This window comes from Leptodactylus fuscus, chromosome 3, assembly GCF_031893055.1.
Source record: "Leptodactylus fuscus isolate aLepFus1 chromosome 3, aLepFus1.hap2, whole genome shotgun sequence".
NCBI lineage: Eukaryota > Metazoa > Chordata > Amphibia > Anura > Leptodactylidae > Leptodactylus > Leptodactylus fuscus.
The window spans coordinates 94603251-94617479 of NC_134267.1; the positions used below are offsets into that span (position 1 = coordinate 94603251).

General features: G+C 41.8%; 1 protein-coding gene across 1 annotated transcript in view; it reads right to left on the reverse strand.

Moving 5' to 3' along the window:
* Positions 1 to 415: 415 nt before the first annotated feature.
* THEMIS (thymocyte selection associated) overlaps positions 416 to 14229 on the reverse strand; it is an 86767-nt gene continuing 72953 nt past the window's right edge. The window contains exon 7 of the mRNA XM_075266873.1: positions 416 to 472. Within this exon, the coding sequence (XP_075122974.1) occupies positions 416 to 472 (57 nt within the window). The remainder of the gene's footprint in view (positions 473 to 14229) is intronic.

Below are 14229 nucleotides of genomic sequence, written 5' to 3' on the forward strand. Positions count from 1 at the left end.
TACCGTGACAACTTAGAATAATCTACATATGACTTTATATGCTTTCAAACATCTAAAATTTAATTTTCCTGCAACAGACATATTACAAAGGGACACAAATAGAAAGATCACTACTTGATTGTTCATATGATGGAACCAGTTTATGGTGGAAAAAACATCTTATGGGTTCCCTCTAACTTGACATTTCAGATTGAAATTTTATTAATAGCTCCTAACAGTTCAATAATCAGCATTACTACAAAATATATTCTTACTAAATGGCCATAACTGTCAACGGGTTAAATATTCAGTAGCATTAATAGTTTCTTAGTAACAGATGCTAAGAGACATACATTATAGATGTGTACAGATGGAAGAACCTACATATCTATCAAGGCGATAATATATTTGCAAATCTCCTCCTCTGCATAGTTCCCTATAGAACGTTTGCTTCCCTTAGGAAGTTCTTTTCAATCTTGCTCTGGAACGTAATCTGAAAGAGAAACAAAATATATGTAATGTTACTGAGTAGAATTATTGGTGATGACAAGCAGGCCAGATGGTCATGGTGGATTATAAAAAATGGTGTGGAACACTGGAATAAAGTAAAAGCAAATAATACATAAACCACCATTATATCTAAAAGTATACAAAGGAAGGAAAGTACAAAGAAAAATAAGTCATTGTCGTGAATGGCTGGGTTTCAAGTAGTACAGTCATGGCCAAAAGTTTTGAGAATGACACAAATATTATATTTTCACATGATCTGCTGCCCTCTGGTTTTTATGTGTGTTTGTCAGATGTTTTTATCACATACAGAAATATAATTGCAATCATATTATGAGTAACAAAAGCTTATATTGACAGTTAGAATGAGTTAATGCAGCAAGTCAATATTTGCAGTGTTGACCCTTCTTCAGGACCTCTGCAATTCTCCCTAGCATGCTCTCATTCAACTTCTGGACCAAGTCCTGGTTGATAGCAGTCCATTCTTGCACAATCAATGCTTGCATTTTGTCAGAATTTGTAGGTTTTTGTTTGTCCACCCGTCTCTTCATGATTGACCACAAGTTCTCAATGGGATTAAGATCTGGGGAGTTTCCAGGCCATGGACCTAAAATCTCTATGTTTTGTTCCCTGAGCCATTTATGGAAAAGGCGTTGTTGATTGCCAAACTGCTCTTGGACGGTTGGGAGAAGTTGATCTTGGAGGACATTCTGGTACCATTCTTTATTCATGGCTGTGTTTTTAGGCAAGACTGTGAGAGAGCCAATTCCCTTGGCTGAGAAGCAACCCCACACATGAATGGTTTCAGGATGCTTTACAGTTGGCATGAGACAAGACTGGTGGTAGCGCTCACCTCGTCTTCTCCGAATAAGCTGTTTTCCAGATGTCCCAAACAATCAAAAAGGAGATTCATCAGAGAAAATTACTTTACCCCAGTCCTCAGCAGTCCACTCCCTGTACCTTTTGCAGAATATCAGTCTGTCCCTGATGTTTTTTCTGGAGAGAAGTGGCTTCTTTGCTGCCCTCCTTGAGACCAGGCCTTGCTCCAAGAGTCTCCGCCTCACAGTGCGTGCAGATGCACTCACACCTGCCTGCTGCCATTCCTGAGCAAGCTCTGCACTGCTGCTAGCCCGATCCCGCAGCTGAAACACTTTTAAGAGACAGTCCTGGCGCTTGCTGGTCTTTCTTGGGCGCCCTGGAGCCTTTTTGCCAACAACTCTCTCCTTGAAGTTCTTGATGATGCGATAGATTGTTGACTGAGGTGCAATCTTTCTAGCTGCGATACTCTTCCCTGTTAGGCCATTTTTGTGCAGTGAAATGATGACTGCACGTGTTTCTTTAGAGATAACTATGGTTAACAGAAGAGAAACAATAATGCCAAGCACCAGCCTCCTTTTAAAGTGTCCAGTGGTGTCATTCTCACTTAATCATGACAGATTGATCTCCAGCCCTGTCCTCATCAACACCCACACCTGTGTTAATGGAGCAATCACTGAAACTATGTTAGCTGGTCCTTTTAAGGCAGGGCTGCAATGATGTTGAAATGTGTTTTGGGGGATAAAGTAAATTTTCTAGGCAAATATTGACTTTGCAAGTAATTGCTGTTAAGCTGATCACTCTTTATAACATTCTGGAGTATATGCAAATTGCCATTAGAAAAACTGAAGCAGTAGACTTTGTAAAAATTAATATTTGTATCATTCTCAAAACTTTTGGCCATGACTGTATCTCCTCCTAAGTCTAAAATATGATAAATATGCACAACAAATCCAATCCAATACAATCTTGGTTTGTATTTTAGTCTGAATCGGTTGAAAATTATTTTTGATCACTTTTATAATACATCTTTCTAGTGATTTGAGCTCAGCATCTTTCATACAGATCACCAGTTATGTTGCATAATCATAGAGTTTAAAACAAGTCTTCAGCATACTGCAGAGATAATAATAAAATGGACCTTGCAGGACCTGTAACTGTAAGCATGATGTCAACAAAGGTCCTGAAAGTTCCTTGCAAAGCTCTATCAACTGACGGTTATAACATTGGGGAAAGTAATGAGGGGCATGGTGACCTGACTGTGAGATAGGGTGGCTACAGGGAGGAGATTATGTGAGAAGCAGAAGAGGAGCAGGTAGGCATATTGACAAAAAAGCTAGGGCAGAAGAACAGGGGGTGGAACATTGATGAAACTGAGGTGACATGGTAGTTCTCAAAAGTAACCAGCAATACTATAAGCAAAGATGTCCTCAGCACAGCAACCAATGCTAGAAAAAAACAGGTCACACTGTGATCATGTGACTTATTAGAGAAGGTGAAAGCAGGATAAGGAAAAACACTTTTGATGGTATGGTCTTTCAGACAATACAGTGGTCAGATTTATTAATAATGGCTTTTTAAACATCAATCTTAAAGAAGGCCCTGACAGGCACAGGGCACAGATGACTTATGACTTCTCTGCTATTTCTACTAGTTGACAGGGGTTGAGAAATTGACAACTGGGTGTTACATTTTACACTAGACTCTAAACAACAAGGGGCAGCAATATCAATACTCAGATGAAAGCCTTATTAAATGTTGAACAAGACAATACAATTATAATTAAACCCAAGGACCAGGCTGTCCCCCAGCAACAACATTTGCAAATTTACATTAAGTCTGTTGGGAAGAGCACCTGGTGTTGACAGAACATCATGAAGAGTGGACTTCTTTAATCTAATTATGGCATCATCTTCCTTGATCTACTTATCTCTATTAATCATGATGGAACACTGGGTTCCACAATATATCATAAAGATATGGCTACAAATAGCCTGCTTAGATGAGATAGTTACCACCCATCTTCTCTGAGACAAGGTATCCCTAAGGGACAATTTCTAAGAGTTCAGAGGAATTGCTCCTTACTTATTCCAGCATGCTGAGATTAGATCCTGATCTCTCAGATAGCATGATAGCATTCCCCTCTGCTACGTACAGGTGGGAAGAAACTAGGCAATATGTCGGTACAGAGACATCTGAATCCTGACACAGCAGGCACTACCTGGTTCAATAGAAATAGATTCATGGGCACATTCAAATGTGGGTCTTGTAAGTGTAAGCCGATGGCTGGTCAGGTAATTGGAGGGGGTGTACATCTTACCCAGACTACTCAGGTGGGTGAGATGAGAAAACTCCAGAAGGAATGTTGGTTCTCAGCAGACAACTTTCATCTGCTGAGCATTTTTGTAAATGCTCAATATTGGGCTGGATTTTTAGGAATGGCAGGTAGGTTGGTAGTGGGACCTGTCATTCCATCCCCCTCCAGTCCACACTTTGGGGATGTTCCGGCAGCGACTCAGCTGCAGAGAGTCTGCTCATCAAGTAAGCTTAAGAAGCCAGCTCCAGCAAGCAGACTCTGGGGCAGAGCTTGGCTGGAGAGCCAAAGAAAGAGGTCATATTTTTGGAGCTGTGTCCTGAATGATTCTACTGGCTTTTGATTTCTGTTATTCTAGGTGAGGTAACCTATTCTATGTTTAGTTAGAGCCTAGCTGGGCAGTTATTTATTTTTGTATTGTTTCCTTTTGTTGCTGCACTATATTTCTGAGTGAAAATAAAAGCAGTTTTCAATGCACTTTTGCGGGTCTTTGCTGGTCTAAATGTATTTGTTTCATGATGAAACCCAATATCTTGGAGGAAACACATTGAAACTGAGAGACTTATTGAGATGTGTTGTTATGTGAGACGCAGTCTCTACGTACAAGATTATTGATTCTGATAGGGATTGTCCTACTGGTTTATTAAAACAGCGATCCAATTCTATTTTAGTATAAGTGTCGTTGGGTACACCTGCTATTATCTGTCTAAGGTGCTTACTTATTTGTTGCTGCACAACATATACTTTTTTAATCACTGGGCACCTTTTCCAATTTTATATTAAACTGAGTAAAGGTTATATTTTATTTTATGCTTGCCTTAATCTATGTGAATTTAATTAAACTTGTGATTGTCAGATCAATGCCTCTGATTTGTTTGGGTGTTACAGTTTGGAGGTTCACCCCTACACAGACTAACACTGTTCAATTAGCGCTACTAGTGACTGAGTAGGAGCCCACCCTTTGAATAGGAGAGTGATAACACTCAGATATCAGGGTGACTAGGGGTTTGATGCTTTCAGTAACCAACAAAGGGAGCTTAAAAGCTTACTGCATGCTGTTTATACATTGAGGTCAATAATAAATCATTTACATTTAGTATATGTAATTTATATGTATACATGATTTGCTGATATATGATATTCTCTTGAGTAAGTGGAAATTTCCAAACCATGCTTACGCTAGGTTCACACTAGCGTTTGGTCTCCGTTCTGTGGTTTCCGTCTTCTGCATGCAGAAGATGGAAACCTGTCAGATTGGGTCCGGCCGTGAGCAGCCGTGAGCATTTTATGCTCTCTGCCGGGAAACCGTTTTTTTAAAATCGGACACAGATTACTGTATGTCCGACTCTGTGTCCAATTTTAAAAAATCGGTTTCGCGGCGGAGAGCATAAAACGCTCACTGCCGCTCACAGCCGGACATCTTTCAAACCCATTCAAATGAATGGGTTTGAAAGAGTTCTGCAGGTTTCTGTCTCCTGCCTCTGTTTTGTGCAGGAAATGGAAACCTGCAGAACGAAGACCGGGCGCAGATGTGAACGAGCCCTTAGCTGAATACAGCAACACTTTTGTAATTTGACTTTGGCTGTCAAGGCTTCTTAGATTGTGATTTACTACTGTGGACCAGTAAGTTTAGAGTCTCCTATATTAACTAAGCGAGTTTCAGCTCACCTCTTGCTCTTTGTAATATTGGATTATTGGGAAAGGTCTCCATTTTCTTGTTTATACATTGCTTTACTTTGAATTTCAGTGTCAATAGAGACCAATCTAAGAGGGACCCCCGTGGAGGACATTAAAGATGTTGGATATTTCTCTATGCTAGAGGTCCTACAGGTGAATCTCTTTGTGACCGTCACATAGTGTATAGTGACTATAATGTCACATTGTGGACTATCCTCCTCATTTTCAGAGGTCTATATATTATATTTAATGGGATCCTATTTTCAATAACATTTTTTTCTCATTAATACGTTGGAATAGCCTTAAGAAAGGCTATTCTTCTCCTACTTTTTGTTGTCATCTCTGCACCACCATTCGCTTGAAATCCCATTTTTTGTTGGTATGCAAATGAGTTCTCTTGCAGCACTGGGGGTGGGTCCCAGTGCTCAAACAGCACTTGGGGCGTCCTCAATGCTGCGAGAGAACTCTCTCCAGTGCCGCCTTCATCTTCATCAGCAATGGCCTCTTCATCCTCTTCTTCCAGCGGAGGTTTCAGACTTCTAAGCCTCGAGCAGAGCAGACTGTGCATACCCACAGGCCACGAGAAAATGGCCACTTACACAGAAGTCTGAAACCTGCGCCAGAAGAAGAGGATGAAGAGGCCGTTGCTGATGAAGATGGAGGTGGCGCTGAAGAGAGTTCTCTCGCAGCATTGGGGATGCCCCCCATTGCTGCAAGAGAACTCATTTGCATACTGACAAAAACCGGGATTTCAAGCGAACGGCGGCACGGAGAAGACATCTAAAGGTAGGAGAATAGCCTTTCTTAAGGCCATTCCAACGTGTTAGTCACAAAAAAATCCATCTGAATGATTGTATCCCTTTAAAAACTTTAAGGAATACTGATTTGTGAGATAAACGTCTAGAATAAGATTTTTAAAACAAAAATTCTTTGATGCCTTTTATGTCTAGTGTTGCTTTCATTACTAATTATAATCAAACAATGCTATGCTAGTTATTTCCAAGGAACAGAGTGATGGGATAATTTTTATTAAGTTATTTACCTTAAATGAGTTTAATTTGGAGATTATGCTATTTCAGCCTCATCCAGATTCTCTAAGAAGCTTAAATCTAATACACATCTGATATGACCATAAGTAACTATACAAGTTGTTTTCTCTGGAGAAGATCCGGCATGTTATTTTATGCTAAAATACACAAGTCAATCACACCACCTGTAATTTCCCCAGGGATAATCATTTCCCATGCTAAAATCCATGTGGTAATTGCTGTTCCTGTGATAATTTTATTTGTTTAGTGAGTGCATGCATCTTATGAGTTGGGGAAATACAAGATGCAAAGTAAATGTGAAGGGTAGTTAAGCTCTGTGTCGAGTTTTAATGCTAATTAACAAATTCCATCTATTCTTAGCTAGCGCTGAATTAACTTGTACAGACAGGAATTTAATCACTTACACATTAATTCAAGTGTTTATATTTGCGCAACCACAAATTATTCTTAACAGTATAGTCCGAGATCTGCACTTTCCCGACTTAAATTAAATTATTTCATAACAAAAGTTCAAATCTAATTGAAATAAAACTTTGTCATTAATTATTATGAATAGAAAAAATCGGAATCCATATAACAAAACATTTAAAAAGTGCCAAGGGGAAAATAGATGATGGACATGAATAACTGTACAGTATGACCTGTACAGCCTTCAGTGGTCCATCAGATGTGAAGTCCCAGCATGCACACTTGCACATCAGTACTCCAAACTACCATAGAAATGAATGGAGCATGTTAGGGGTTGTAGTTTTACAACATCCAGAAAGTCATTGGTTGCTGGCTTGTGTGATACTAGTGCATCTCAACAAATTAGAATATCATCAAAAAGTTATGGACTGTTGCTCAATGGTCAAAGGAGTTTTCAGATTAAAGTAAATTTTGCATTTTATTTGGAAATCAAAGTCCCAGAATCTGAAGGAAGAGCGGAGAGGACGCTGTACACAATCCAAGCTGCTTGAGGTCTAGTGTGAAGTTTCCACAATCAGTGATGGTTTGGGGAGCCATGTCATCTGCCGGTGTAGGTCCACTGTGTTTTATCAAGACCAAAGTCAGCACAGCCGTCTACCAGGAAATTCTAGAGCACTTCATGCTTCCCTCTGCCCACAAGCTTATTGGAGATAGAAATTAAATTTTCCAACAGGACTTGTCACTTGTCCACACTGCCGAATGTACCAATACCTGGTTTAAGAAACACAATATCACTATGCTTGATTGGCCAGAAAACTCGCCTGACCATAACCACATAGAGAATCTATGGGATATTGTCAAGAGGAAGATGAGAGACTCCAGACCCAACAATGTACATGAGTTGAAGGCTGCGATCAAAGCAACCTGGGATTCCATAACACCTCTGCAGTACCACAGGCTGATCGCCTCCATGTCACATTGCCGCACAGATGCAGTCATTCATGTAAAAGCAGCCCCCACCAAGTATTGAGGGCATTTCCTGGACAGACTTTTCATTTGGCCAACATTTCTGTGTTAAATATTTTTTTTACAGTTGGTCTTATATAATATTCTAATTTTCTGAGATAATGACTTTTGGGTTTTCCTGGTCTGTAAGCCATAATCATCAACATTAACAGAAATAAACACTTGAAAAAGTTCACTCCGTTTGTAATGATTCAATATAATATATGGGTTTCACTTTTTCAATTGAATTGCTAAAAAAAAAAAAAAAAAAAAAAAAAAAAAAATGGAGGTATTTAGTAGAGATGAGCGAACAGTGTTCTATCGAACACATGTTCGATCGGATATCAGGGTGTTCGCCATGTTCGAATCGAATCGAACACCACGTGGTAAAGTGCGCCAAAATTCGATTCCCCTCCCACCTTCCCTGGCGCCTTTTTTGCACCAATAACAGCGCAGGGGAGGTGGGACAGGAACTACGACACTGGGGGCATTGAAAAAAATTGGAAAAAGTCATTGGCTGCCGAAATCAGGTGACCTCCATTTTAGACGAATAGTGGATTTCAAATCCGGGTCATATGAGAATGTGAACTTTGTGACTATGAGACAGGGATAGCTGTACAGGCAGGGATAGCTAGGGATAACCTTTATTTAGGGGGGAATGTTATTAAAAATAACTTTTTGGGGCTCTATCGGGTGTGTAATTGTGATTTTTGTGAGATAAACTTTTTCCCATAGGGATGCATTGGCCAGCGCTGATTGGCCGAATTCCGTACTCTGGCCAATCAGTGCTGGCCAATGCATTCTATTAGCTTGATGAAGCAGAGTGTGCACAAGGGTTCAAACGCACCCTCGGCTCTGATGTAGCAGAGCCGAGGCTGCACAAGGGTTCAAGCGCACCCTCGGCTCTGATGTAGGAGAGCCGAGGGTGCACTTGAACCCTTGTGCACCCTCAGCTCTGCTACATCAGAGCCGAGGGTGCGCTTGAACCCTTGTGCACACTCTGCTTCATCAAGCTAATAGAATGCATTGGCCAGCGCTGATTGGCCAATGTATTCTATTAGCCTGATGAAGTAGAGCTGAATGTGTGTGCTAAGCACACACATTCAGCTCTACTTCATCGGGCTAATAGAATGCATTGGCCAGCGCTGATTGGCCAGAGTACGGAACTCGACCAATCAGCGCTGGCTCTGCTGGAGGAGGCGGAGTCTAAGATCGCTCCACACCAGTCTCCATTCAGGTCCGACCTTAGACTCCGCCTCCTCCGGCAGAGCCAGCGCTGATTGGCCGAAGGCTGGCCAATGCATTCCTATGCGAATGCAGAGACTTAGCAGTGCTGAGTCAGTTTTGCTCAACTACACATCTGATGCACACTCGGCACTGCTACATCAGATGTAGCAATCTGATGTAGCAGAGCCGAGGGTGCACTAGAACCCCTGTGCAAACTCAGTTCACGCTAATAGAATGCATTGGCCAGCGCTGATTGGCCAATGCATTCTATTAGCCCGATGAAGTAGAGCTGAATGTGTGTGCTAAGCACACACATTCAGCACTGCTTCATCACGCCAATACAATGCATTAGCCAGTGCTGATTGGCCAGAGTACGGAATTCGGCCAATCAGCGCTGGCTCTGCTGGAGGAGGCGGAGTCTAAGGTCGGACCTGAATGGAGACTGGTGTGGAGCGATCTTAGACTCCGCCTCCTCCAGCAGAGCCAGCGCTGATTGGTCGAGTTCCGTACTCTGGCCAATCAGCGCTGGCCAATGCATTCTATTAGCCCGATGAAGTAGAGCTGAATGTGTGTGCTTAGCACACACATTCAGCTCTACTTCATCAGGCTAATAGAATACATTGGCCAATCAGCGCTGGCCAATGCATTCTATTAGCTTGATGAAGCAGAGTGTGCACAAGGGTTCAAGCGCACCCTCGGCTCTGATGTAGCAGAGCCGAGGCTGCACAAGGGTTCAAGTGCACCCTCGGCTCTCCTACATCAGAGCCGAGGGTGCGCTTGAACCCTTGTGCAGCCTCGGCTCTGCTACATCAGAGCCGAGGGTGCGCTTGAACCCTTGTGCACACTCTGCTTCATCAAGCTAATAGAATGCATTGGCCAGCACTGATTGGCCAGAGTACGGAATTCGGCCAATCAGCGCTGGCCAATGCATTCTATTAGCCCGATGAAGTAGAGCTGAATGTGTGTGCTAAGCACACACATTCAGCACTGCTTCATCACGCCAATACAATGCATTAGCCAGTGCTGATTGGCCAGAGTACGGAATTCGGCCAATCAGCGCTGGCTCTGCTGGAGGAGGCGGAGTCTAAGATCGCTCCACACCAGTCTCCATTCAGGTCCGACCTTAGACTCCGCCTCCTCCAGCAGAGCCAGCGCTGATTGGCCGAATTCCGTACTCTGGCCAATCAGCACTGGCTAATGCATTGTATTGGCTTGATGAAGCAGTGCTGAATGTGTGTGCTTAGCACACACATTCAGCTCTACTTCATCGGGCTAATAGAATGCATTGGCCAGCGCTGATTGGCCGAATTCCGTACTCTGGCCAATCAGCACTGGCTAATGCATTGTATTGGCTTGATGAAGCAGTGCTGAATGTGTGTGCTTAGCACACACATTCAGCTCTACTTCATCGGGCTAATAGAATGCATTGGCCAATCAGCGCTGGCCAATGCATTCTATTAGCGTGAACTGAGTTTGCACAGGGGTTCTAGTGCACCCTCGGCTCTGCTACATCAGATTGCTACATCTGATGTAGCAGTGCCGAGTGTGCATCAGATGTGTAGTTGAGCAAAACTGACTCAGCACTGCTAAGTCTGCATTCGCATAGGAATGCATTGGCCAGCCTTCGGCCAATCAGCGCTGGCTCTGCCGGAGGAGGCGGAGTCTAAGGTCGGACCTGAATGGAGACTGGTGTGGAGCGATCTTAGACTCCGCCTCCTCCAGCAGAGCCAGCGCTGATTGGCCGAATTCCGTACTCTGGCCAATCAGCACTGGCTAATGCATTGTATTGGCTTGATGAAGCAGTGCTGAATGTGTGTGCTTAGCACACACATTCAGCTCTACTTCATCGGGCTAATAGAATGCATTGGCCAGCGCTGATTGGCCGAATTCCGTACTCTGGCCAATCAGCACTGGCTAATGCATTGTATTGGCTTGATGAAGCAGTGCTGAATGTGTGTGCTTAGCACACACATTCAGCTCTACTTCATCGGGCTAATAGAATGCATTGGCCAATCAGCGCTGGCCAATGCATTCTATTAGCGTGAACTGAGTTTGCACAGGGGTTCTAGTGCACCCTCGGCTCTGCTACATCAGATTGCTACATCTGATGTAGCAGTGCCGAGTGTGCATCAGATGTGTAGTTGAGCAAAACTGACTCAGCACTGCTAAGTCTGCATTCGCATAGGAATGCATTGGCCAGCCTTCGGCCAATCAGCGCTGGCTCTGCCGGAGGAGGCGGAGTCTAAGGTCGGACCTGAATGGAGACTGGTGTGGAGCGATCTTAGACTCCGCCTCCTCCAGCAGAGCCAGCGCTGATTGGTCGAGTTCCGTACTCTGGCCAATCAGCACTGGCCAATGCATTTCTATGGGGAAAAGTTAGCTTGCGAAAATCGCAAACTGACAGGGATTTCCATGAAATAAAGTGACTTTTATGCCCCCAGACATGCTTCCCCTGCTGTCCCAGTGTCATTCCAGGGTGTTGGTATCATTTCCTGGGGTGTCATAGTGGACTTGGTGACCCTCCAGACACGAATTTGGGTTTCCCCCTTAACGAGTTTATGTTCCCCATAGACTATAATGGGGTTCGAAACCCATTCGAACACTCGAACAGTGAGCGGCTGTTCGAATCGAATTTCGAACCTCGAACATTTTAGTGTTCGCTCATCTCTAGTATTTAGATGAGATGCGCTAGTACTTCTACAGTTCTTCTGTTGTACTCTTAATACTATAGGTGCAGCACAGTGTATAATTATAGCCATGGGATATATTGAGGTAATTGATTTAATTACATGTACTTGGCTTAGATATATTGAGAAACAATTCTCTAGAAAAATGAAAGCTGGAAATTATAAGGTATCTATCTATGGGCAACACATAACTACAGTACATTACAGTAAACTTTGACTTTGAAATAAATGCACAAAACACTTTATTTTGGGTATTGAAATGGCCACAGCATTACTTAAATCACAGAACTAAAATCATCACAGAAAGAGTCAGGTGACGTGCTAGACCATTGGGATTCCCAAATACTGTGAGATCCCTAGCTGTCTGACATACAGCACTCGGCTAGACAGCAATACAGGGACGGCATGCTCCAACTTGCAATTCTAGCAGAGCCAGTACACTTTAAGGGCATCAACAACCCTGTGCGTAACCACTGTGCCTGCCCCTGGATGACGTTACTATTATGACATCTTTCAGGCTGGCCATTTCCAAAGCTAATAGAAAAAAATGTAAAATCTAATTGCTGCTGCTCTTCCTCTGCCGTGTACCTTTGGTTAGTGAGAGGAGGATACGATACTACCTTGGGACTTTTATCAGAACATTGCAGAGTATGTATTCATTTAAGTATGTCTTGGTGTTAACCACGAACTAGCACCTTGTTGTTCAAACTTTTAATCCAGTTTTGCTATTTCACAACATGTCACAAGTGTCAATATTCATTTTGTTAAGCAAATTTGCTCTTATAATATATTTCTGTAGCAACAAAAATGGTATTAAATATGGTTGTACTAAAAATATGATTGAACTTTTTAAGTTACTTTACACTAAGTTCCCACAAGATCAAGATGTTTTGTGATCAAATGCAGATGACATGCAGAACAAGGAGGAATTAAGAACTATAATTTGGATGACACATACAAATTGGAGTTGAGATGCTATATTAATTGAAAATAAAGATTGTCAATTAACCCCTTCTTACTGTAGCCTTTTTCTTTTTTTTTTTTTACTCACTCCCCTTTTTTTCTGTTTCCAGAGACACATAAGGGCCTATTTTTTACAAAACAAATTGTATTCCATAATGGCACAATATAATTTTCCTTATGGGGTACTAGGAAGCTGAAAAAATCCAGAATGGAGTGGAATTAGAGAAAAAACATATTGCTTAATTTTCTCACACAATTTGTTTTTACAGCATTCCCTGTGCAGTAAAATGTTGTGTTCTTAGATGGATGGATAGATAGATAGATAGATAGATAGATAGATAGATAGATAGATAGATAGATAGGAGATGATAGATAGATAGATAGATAGATAGATAGATAGATAGATAGATAGGAGATAGATAGATAGATAGATAGATAGATAGATAGATAGTTGGTTCTTATTACATAATTCTAATTTGATTTTGTATATGACCTATTCTGCTATTTGAATGAGATACATAATGGATGTATCAGGGATAATGCCTTTTTATGGAACATTTTACCTTTTGATTGTTACATTATCAATTTAAATTTATGAACAAGAAGGGAGAATCACTTTATGCAAAGACTTGAAGACAGACATTATAGGAATGCATGGTGTAATTAGCAATAATGCAGCACTGATGATAGGACATGTAAATTATCACATCTTTAATTAGGTTTTACATTCTTAAGCACTGTAATGCTCAGCTATCAGACCTAGAGGGAATAGATCCTTGGCATGGAACTGCCTGGCCCCCATACACAGCTATACAGGCTCTGTTGGACCATTGAAGGGTGAAAATACCTCAGTATAAACAGTACATGTACTACATGTACTGCCTTATGTCAGACAAATATGGATGTTTAGTAAGACATAAATTTATGTGAAACCTAAATTATGGGTCTGTACTAAATGAAGTTATATGGTTGTATACATGAGGTTGTTAGACCGAGAACGAGACCTAGATGCTACAGTCTCCTTAGAGAAGTGGCATGCTCTCATAAAACGTGCATAGCATACTTGGCCTAAGAAAAGAGTTATAAGCTCCTGACCACATGGTATAGATACACAACTTGGCTGCATGTTATATTCCCCTCTGTACTGTAAACTCATAGGAGATGCAAAGTGAAATAGAGGACCATGAAACACGTGTGGAAGGGATGTGGTGATGTGTGACCCCTGCGAGACAGATTGTTCATGGCATACAGTCAGATAACTGGGGATGTAGTTGAGAATTCTCCTGAGATTGAATTATTCTCGATTTCCATATGATCTATTCCATTTTAACAGAAGGGTTGCAATTCGACTCCATTCACTAACACTAGTCAATAAGTCACAGGGCAACCCAGTGATATTTGGTTGGGCAATAGGAATCACAGCAAAAATCACCATGTAGCCCTAGCCTGCAGTCCAAAGCAATACATTGAGTTGTATGTGACATTGTGGAATGCAGCTGTTACTCAATAGTTAAAATCAGTTTAAGGCTGGGGCCTGACATTGAGAAAACGTGGCAGTTTGTCCACAGCGGAAATACATACCTGCAAAATGAATGGG